The 9,650-nt window shown below is 35.7% G+C and overlaps 1 protein-coding gene across 2 annotated transcripts; it reads right to left on the bottom strand.

Annotated features, from left to right (window-relative positions):
- Window positions 1–442: 442 nt before the first annotated feature.
- LOC112515059 (sm-like protein LSM8) lies at window positions 443–8,884 on the bottom strand. Of its 2 annotated transcripts, XM_025121677.1 has the most exons (7): window positions 8,706–8,866; window positions 2,898–3,028; window positions 2,480–2,570; window positions 2,278–2,318; window positions 2,118–2,192; window positions 820–872; window positions 443–725 (listed from the first exon to the last, which is right to left on the bottom strand). In XM_025121677.1, the coding sequence occupies exons 3-7, from the start codon at window positions 2,514–2,516 to the stop codon at window positions 635–637; spliced, it is 297 nt and encodes a 98-aa protein (XP_024977445.1). In that variant the 5' UTR covers window positions 2,517–2,570; window positions 2,898–3,028; window positions 8,706–8,866; the 3' UTR covers window positions 443–634. The 2 variants fall into 2 exon arrangements, with proteins under 2 accessions (XP_024977445.1, XP_024977444.1); XM_025121676.1 differs by lacking the exon at window positions 2,898–3,028 and having other exon boundaries at window positions 8,706–8,884.
- Between the last annotated feature and the right edge of the window lie 766 nt (window positions 8,885–9,650).

Raw genomic sequence — 9,650 nt, 5'->3', positions numbered from 1 at the left:
TATTTTTGTGTTCTTTTCACAAGCTAGACATTCATTGATGTTTCTTTTCTGAAACAACACATGCAAACTGGTATTTCACGGTTTATACATGCAAACAGTTTATATAGAGAGAGGGGGGGACGTTCAAAAGAAAACCCCCCAAAAAAATGAAAAACTACACAACACCCTGGAGACCATTTGCCTATCTCGACAGTATGCACATGATACAAGTAATTGAAGCTGTTTTTTTGGGTTTTTTTGCATGTGTTCATGTTATGCACATGCATACCGGACAAATTGCAGGCAAATTACTTGTATGCACATGTGCATGCCGTCCAGATGAACGGTTACCAGAGTGTTCCTCAGTTTTTTGTTTTTTTGCAGTTTTTCCCAGAACCTGACCCATACATATATATATAGGCTTCAGATCACATCAATATATGCAAGAGTGCAAACTTTGATCTCAACATGAACCCCAAAATTTTCATAAGATGCAGCCAAACATCAGTCGATAAAAGATCTCACCCTAAGAACCACATAAGCTAATGAACAACAATAAGCACTTCTGTTTTCATGCATCTTTTTCTTTCAGAAACCAAATTCTAATTTCCTTGCAAAATATTCAAGCTTAACTATGCATACCATGTAAGATTCATTAGTGAATAACAGGCTTCAGAGGATGAGCTCTCAGTTCTGACAAATCCAACCCTGCATCAAGCTCTTCATCTAATTCCCCAATAACACTTCTGCATACCACCAACATCACAACAAGTCATTACATTTTCGGCCAAAACTAGAAATGGACAAAACTACCCCTTACGATTTTGAAAAGCAACATACATGTTATCACCCCTTATGATGTAGAGACCTAATACAAGTTGTTGAACACCTTCCTGGAAGACAAAAAAGCAATCATATTACTAAAAAAAAGAATGCATAAGGAGACGGGAACAAATCCATTAAAGTAATACATGTAGAGAACACTAGTGTACCCGTGCTATGCAGCAGGAGGTAAAATTTTATTGTAAACCAAGAGAATGAAAAACCAATTAAAAAACCCGAAATTTGACGTAAACAGAAACTACAATCATCTTTGATCACACGCATCTATATATAAATGGCTAAATATGTTGCTCCCTTTGTCCCAAAATAAATGTTCATCATGAAAAAGGCCCATGGTTTTAGATATGTGCAATTATTACACTTTTTTATAATTAACTAAATTACAATTGTACCCAGAGGGAGTAATTAACTTCTCCATCTCATAATTAAGGGTAGAAGTGGAAAGTTGACTTGCTTTTGGAAGTGGAAATTTATTTTGAGACAAAAACTGAAATAGAAAATGTGGATACTTATTTTGGGATGAAGTAAATTGCTTTGGTTTTTTCCTTTTCTTTTTGGAAAAGAGATCAATGGTGATATGGGGACCCATACACCTTCCATTCTCTTAACCTATTAGTGATTTGTACTTGATATGTCATAGATGTCGTATTCTTAAAATTTAAGAGTTTAACGTAAATGTTTTATAAGACAGTATAGATATATGAAGTAGTTCAACAAGAGAAGGCTTAAAGGGCAACAATACAAAGGGGGGGGGGGGGGTGACATAATGTTTGAGGGATTCAAATTTCATGGAAGGATTGGAAACATAATTGAATTCCAATCTTTATAAACAAATTATAAATAATTAAAAATACTTAAACTACCTTTTATTTATCAATTATTATAAAACGAATGTTTTTAACATATTTTAAAAGATTATTACAAAGAAACCTAGGAAATCCTGTGAAATACCAACTACCCTCATGGATTTCTAAATCCAATGTTTTTGGGATTTCAATTCTGGGATTTCCTTTAAACCAAAGGCGGGGTTGGAATGTAATCCAATTCCAAATCCCACCAAATCCTGTAAACTAAACAGGCCCTAGAGGTATTTCAATCCCACATTTACGGAATTACCAGGGGTGCATTAACGAGCAGGTGGCAAATTTCACCTCCTTGTGTGTGGTTTCTAGGGCCACTCCAAAAAAAAAGTGAAAGCTTAACATCCATAATAAGCAAATCGATTGGAAGCATTTTATTCCGAGAAACAATGAGGAATAATATATTCGATTTTCATTATAGAAATAAAAACCAACCTTGGTGGAATAAACTCTTTCATGAGATTCATCAAGAATTATATTCGTAGCTTGATCGAACCCTTTCAAAACTCCCTGAATGCAAAACAATTATTATTACCAAAGCAATTTAGAAGTGTGAACATAAATGTAATATAGTGATCCAAAATACAGAGCTCACCACTATGTTACGACCATCATTTGTAATAACGGATATGATTTCTGTAAAAGAGATAAACAGTAAGATAGAGAGAGCAAGAATATAAGTCAATAGAAAACTGTTTGTTATTCACAAGAACTAGTTGTTAATGTCAAATGCATCTTGTGAATGAGAAGTTACAAAGTAGAGCAAAAAGAAAATGAACATGATAAGATGTACTTACGGTCAACAACTGATTCAAGTCCAGGTCCACCCAGCATTTTGCAGATGTTAATAGAGCACTATCTTGATTTAGCTCACTTCTCCTTCAAACCCTTCAATAGAAAGAAAAAAAAATTAAGAATAACAATGATTTGCAGAAAGAGGGGATGAGAAGAAAAAGTATATTGACACAAGACAGATGATGATTTTTAGTCGTGAAATCTGGTCTAAGATGGACCATAAAATTCTCAACATAGCATGCAGCCTCCTGATCCATTAACCCATAATCTATCAATATCTACTCTTCATGGGCCATAATCAAAGGTTTGACCTTATTAGAGTATTGATGATGACCATCATGATCATGTTTTTACCAAACCAAACAAGCCCAGTATATCCCACCCGAAGGTGTTGCGGGGGGAAGGGGGATGTACGCAGACCTGACCTCCACCCAAAGAATAGAGCGACTGTTTGCGAGAAGACCCACAGCTTGTGCATAGTGTGGGGAAAAAAGCGGAGACAGAACATAAGAGAGCATTCGGGAAAGAGCTAGAAAACAAGAAAGATAGTGCTGCAAATTTAAACACTAGTTAGAGGTAGGCAACCAAAAATCTAAACGGACAAGAAAGAAAGCATACATACGGAAGATAGTACACGAAAACGTGGCCAAGATGGGAAAGACTACACACACCTGGTCTAACCTTGACAAAAACATTTCATAAATCCATGCTCCAAATGATTAAAAACAAGCCTTCTTGGTCCTAATGTCCATCAACTCTTCTAAGAAGAAACAAGGATTAAAGGGGTGTTTTATTTTAACTAAATAAGCTTAATGGGTTAGCTTAATTGATTAAGTTATACTAAAATGTTAACTTTTAAATTAAATATTAAGAGATGGGTTTAACATGGTAAGCAAGTCCACCCTATCTTAATGCATTAAGCTAGGATCTTTTTCCCAAAGTATCCTTGTCCCACAATTTTTAATCCCACATCTCATCGAAAAATAAGTAGTCTACCCACACATGCATAAACTAAATATTGTAATCAAAAAAAGATGCTTAATTGTTTTATATATATTTTAAGTTATCAAGTATGTGCAGTGTAATGAATTCGTTGAATTTATGTTATTTTATATAATTCATACAATTTTATTTTAGTCAATTAGAAGATTTATCAAACAAAAGCAGACCCGCGCAAGCCGTGTCTTGATTTAATAAAATGAAAGCTGCTTGCCCTCAGTAATAAAAAATGGATATTGATCGGTCTTGGTTTGACATGGTTTACAAACATTTAGTCAATAAGGATGAGTTCATATACAGTGATAAGCTTAGACTCATGTGCTTTCCAGAACCAGGGGTCTTCGTACGCAATTCTCATTCAATACTTATGTCCAAAGAAGATTAAAATAGTAATTTTTGTTTCACATTATTTATTCACAACAAAAAAACAAACAACAATTTTATCTTAATTATCCAGACAGATTAATGCTTACAGGCAGTTTAATAAATACAGGACTCGATGAGAAAAAATTATGACCTCTTTTACATAAAAACCTTGAGAAGCATCACCTAACAAAATAATAACTATTCTCTTTTGTTGTAGTTCTGTTATTTTGTTTTAGTTGTATTAGCCCAAACTATCTGGAAAAAAAAATGTCATCGTGTATTTTTTTGCACTTGTGGCTGCAAGATTTCAATTTTACTTTACGTTTTTAGATTTCAAATCTCCTTTTCAATAAAATTTGACCAAAATGCCCCCTTTGTATCCCCAAATTGAGTATTCCCTTGAATTCATAGTCAAGAATTTGGGAATTTGTGCCCTGCCGCTCCAGTGAAGCCCAATCCTGGGATTCGACAAAAATTAGAAGCACCCCTGCTTTCTAGTCTTTCAACTAGTAGTTTGTTGACCATCTTTAAGGGCTCTTAATGTGCTATCTAATCCGACTATAGAAGCTCTTGGTATGCTGAGAGATTTGCCACCTGTCAAATCAGCTTCTTCAATCATCTCTTGAGCATGCTTTTTCTGGTTGACATAAAATCCCTGTGAAAACCTAAAATTTTGAGTCTCAACTAATATTTGACCCACCTTATAGTCCTAGACAAGATTTTAAAATACGGTAACGTGAGGCGAGGCGTTTTCCTTCAGCGAGGCGAGGAGTAAGCCTCGAGGCAGCCCGAGGCGTAAGCCTTGAGGCGTAAACATACTAACCAAAAATCATAGAATATACTAAATAGAAATATGCTTGACACATTATATAGTGGACAAATTTACACAATATACATACAAAAAGTACATACACCAACAAAGAAAATATATAAAATATACATACACAATATATATAAATGTATTGCTAACAAAGAGAAAAAATATACACAATATATATACTACATAGAAAAAGAATATACACAATATATATATGCTAAAAAAATACAGAATTTATATAAATATATATAATATACTCAGGGCTTGATTGCAGCAGGCTTATATATATATATATATATATATATATATATATATATATATGTATGTATGTATGTATGTATATGCGTGTGTGTGTATACATAGTATATATATATATATATGTGTGTGTGTGTGCCTAGTGTGAGAGAGGGAAAAGAAAGAAGGTTTTAAATTGTTACTAAGAGGTGAATCACAGTTGAGAGAAAGAACAACCAGCCATTCTTTTTTTACCAAAGTCTAGTGTTTGACTTTTCTACAATTCTTTAAATAAAAAGGCACACTCAAATAACAGAGCATGCCTCTCAATAGACTCACCGCCTCACCGTTTCACCTCCACCTCACACTTGCAAGCGTGCGAATCAGCCAGTCATTCAGAGGCAACGCCTCAAATACGGCTTTGGGCCACCTCGCTTTGAGGCGAGCCTTGAGGCCTACACCTCACCCGCTTTTGAAAACCATGTCCTAGTCTCCTAGATACTAAATTTTTCATCAAGGAATTGCTTCAACCTTTGGATGATAGAAATATTATTTTCAGCTACTATAATATCATGGACATAGACAAGTGCAACTGTAAAATTAGAGTCAATAATCATCAATGGACTGAGAGCAACCTTGGGTCAATATGCATTCGTCAACTTAGTGAAAGAAAATATTGAGCCTTGTTTGAGGTCGTTGAAGGACTCATTATGTAACAACTCGTCACACATTGATAGAAAATGGGATTCATAAGCTCCTTATAAGCCCCAAGTTGTGGTTGATCAATAACTTCCACCATGGTTTTAAGTTGGATTCGAAATTATTGAGCGAGCCTATTGCTTAGAGTTTTGGGGAGTTACACATTAAGTCTGCAAACAAATTCTGCACCAATTTTTTTATCCTTGAGGGACTGACATATACACCCTTAGTCAAGTCTCCATGTAGAATGGCACTGTTAACATCTTGTTGATGAGCAAAGCAATTGTTTACAGTTGCTAATGAGAGCAATAATCTAATTGTTGGGTCATCTTGGCAGAAGAGCAAAAGTTCATGTAAAATCAATGCCTTCTTGTGTGAAACCTTGTGCAGTTGTGCCATAACTCTAGCTTTGTGCCTTTCCAAAGTACTAGTAGCCTTGGACTTAAGTTATAGACCCACTTACATCCGATAATTGTCTTCTTGCCTGAGGAAGAAGAACAAGCTACCAAATATTGTTGGCTTCAAGTGCCATAGTCTCATTATTTGTAGCCTAATTTGATTTGCTATCTTAATAGCCTCATTATAACAAGGCGATTAAAATTATCAACATATGCTATTAGGGAATATGTTGTTAGCAGGGGAGAGTTTGGCAAAGGAAAGAATGTTTGGAAGGGTTTGTTTGAACGAAATCAAGAGTTGATAGTTACCCATGCAGGACAAAGCTATGGTATTTATGAGGTGACTAGGGATGGAAATGGGGCGGATATTCGGTGGGTAATGAACCCCCCCCCCCCCGGTCCTTGACACAATCCCTGTTTAAGCCCCCGACAAACCGTCGACGGGTTCGGGGGGAAGGAATCCCCCGTGGGTTCGGGGAACCTGTTGGGTACCCTTTGAGTAAAAAAATTAACGTATATTAAAGTAAAAATTAAAAGGAATCTTGACTACATTAACTACCAATATAGAAGATCATATATACACACACACATATGTACATATATTTAACAAAATTTAAAATTTAAAATTTAATCAGGGTTCGATTAGGGTGGGTAGTGTCATCCCCGACCTCCACCCTGCTTCGGGCATGAAAACAAACACCCGTCCCTCCCCCCATGTTACCCGCCAAAGAGGGGAATCCCCACCTTGTTAGGGTCGGGTACCCACCCGTATAGGTAAAATTTCCATCTTTATATATTGACGACCTATAGTGGATTTTCAAGATGGTTGGGTAGGAATAGAAGAAGTGGTGAGTATAGAAGTAATTGAAATGGTAGGTACGTTGGGTGATGGATTAATTGTGGTTGAAGTAGATGGAGATGATGCATCAAGTGATGGGTTATTTGTACATGTTCAGAATTAGGAATAGATTCGAATGGTGAAGATATTGGTTATGAAAATTGATGGTGTTGTAATATAATGTCCAGAGAAGAAGATGGTTGATGATGAGGAAATATGGTCATGAAAATCAACATTTGTAAACAAAGTGACTTTTTTCCTTTTAACTTTTAAGGTTATGGAGGATATATCCCTTTTGTCTTTGTGGGTAGCACATAAGACAAAAATATCAGCTTTAGTATTGATATTATAATGATATTGTATTCTCAAAGGATCATTTGAAAGGAGGGATCTAAAATAGAAACTTATAGAGTTCTTTGATGAATGACAGTGGGTAAGAGCCTATTATGACATGAACAGCACATAGGATGCAATAACCCTAGAAGTTATTGGGAAATTCTACTTACAACCTCAATATTCTAGCAACTTCTAAGAGTTTTCTCTCTAACCACCTTTCGTTGTGGTGTTTGGTCCCATTACTTTTATGAACAATTCCATGAGAAGCAAGAACAGGATGAAAATAATCAATGATGAATTTCATTTCATCATTACGTATTCATTTTTCTCTCTTTCAGTTTGCTTGTGGAAGGCAACGGCAATAGATTGCTTTTGTTGAACTTGAACCAAAGCTTCACATTTTTTTGTGCTCGGTTGTGGAAAACTGTTACTTTCACCAATGTGCAACGATAACCTTTCCTTTTTAGCCCAATTATTGAACCCTTTTGTCACAAATGATCACTGCCAAATTGTGAGTTGTCGTCCCTAAACAAGTAACAACACAAACAATAGGCTTTGTCCATTTTCACGCTATATTGTACCCAAGGTTCTAAATGACGCGAGGCATGGTGTGGTGGCAAGGTCAAGCCTCAAGCCTTACGAGTTATGGTGAAGCCACGCGTTCTTCAAGGCACACCTTACAAGTTCCCGTTTTATATTTATTTAAGTCCTAGGTCCCGTATATAATTATCATTTATCCCCCAAGTTATACATAAAAATAAACCTACACCTTACAAAATAAAGCGTCGTAACGTGCCATAACGTGTCAAACGCGCCATAGCGCGTTACAATCCAAGCCAAGCCTTAGAGTGGAGCCATAGGGGTAAACATGGCGGCGAACCCAAGCCTTGACGCCATAACACGCCAAAACGAGTTATTTAGAACCAAGATTCTACCTAACGAAACTCATCAAACCACGCAGGAACAAAACATCTTAGTTTAGACCCTATTTTTTTATTTGGAAAGACATGACCACGTGGTTGACAAGGTCCTCTAAGCCAGTATAGTTGTCTTATCCTATTTATCTCTTTGATTAAAGTGTATGTCAAAAATATTGGTCGCTCAGATAGATATTAAGGAACATTATCCACATCTATTGTTCTTGGTGTATGAATAGAAGCACTTGTAGTGGGGGCACTTGTCGCGCCTGCAGTCAAAGCATAGGTAGAAACATTTCCACTTGGGGCAATTGCACCCGATTCCGATGGAGCTTTTCTTTTTAAAGTCCGTCCATATGATGATATGAACTTATCAATGCTTATCAAAACATCATATAAAATGAACAAATTAATAAGATAATAAGAACATAATTATTCATGGCAAAGACTATTAGACTAATATCAAATATACCGCAAATAGATAAATCATGTAAACAATTAAACAAATCAAACTCATCATGCAAAAATATTATATGATTGTATAACATTATAAGTTTACGGTAAAATCATCAAGAACAAATTTAGGGCAAAATTTTAAGTTTGAGTTAGGTTTTGGGAGAAAACCTGAACGAGAGATTGAGAGAGTGATTGAGTGAGTGTGAGAGAGTGAGAGTGACCGGCCGGACCGCCGGAGAACCGTACGACGTGCGTCTGCTGCGGCCTGCGAGTCGAGTGTGTAGGTCTCAGACCGAACAGGGGAGGAGCTTTCTGTCTGTTTTCTAATAGTGGAACATCCTCACCGCCGTGTTGTGTACTTGAGGCCTTAAAAAAAACGTAAATTACAATTTCAGTCCGGGTGAGGTTACATACATTTAGGACCGTAAACGAATTGAACGTTTAGCAAACCGTTTCGCGTTCGACGGGAATTTCGTTTATTTAATAAATGAATAAACATGAACAATTTTTTTTGTTTGTTTAGTTAAACGAACGAACATGAACAAGAGTCTTGTTCGTTCATTTATGTTTGTGAACGTTCGTTCATTTACCGTTCGTTTACGTTCGTTTATATATTAAAATTTAATATATAATCTTTTATTTATTTACTTTGAATTCAAATAATATTTATTTATGTTCGTTTATGTTCGTTTAGCCCGTTCGTTTATGTTCGTTTATGTTCATTTAGTCCGTTCGTTTATGTTCGTTCGTTTAGCATGTTAACGAATGAACATAAATGAACACGAACACACCTTATTTCTAAACGATCGAAAACGAACACAAAGATTTTCGTTCGTTTACCGTTCGTGTTCGTTCGTTTGTTCGGTTAAGTAAAACGAACGAACATGAACAAGCCTCCGTTCGTGTTCGTTCGATTCGTTCGGTTCGTTTACAACCCTACATACACTCGTCTTGTTGGTAAAGCTATCCCTTTAAGTCGAATTCACTACTATATATTTTTTCCAAAAATTTATGTGTTATAAAGTTATGTTTTACAACTTTTTTTCAATATTGTTTAATAAATTTTATTTTTCTAAATTTATGTTTTATAATAAATTTTTTATCAAATAACTA

Source organism: Cynara cardunculus (genome assembly GCF_001531365.2).
Source record: "Cynara cardunculus var. scolymus isolate 2C chromosome LG 7, CcrdV1, whole genome shotgun sequence".
In the NCBI taxonomy this organism is placed as follows: domain Eukaryota; kingdom Viridiplantae; phylum Streptophyta; class Magnoliopsida; order Asterales; family Asteraceae; genus Cynara; species Cynara cardunculus.
This window is presented reverse-complemented; position numbering and strand designations above follow the sequence as displayed.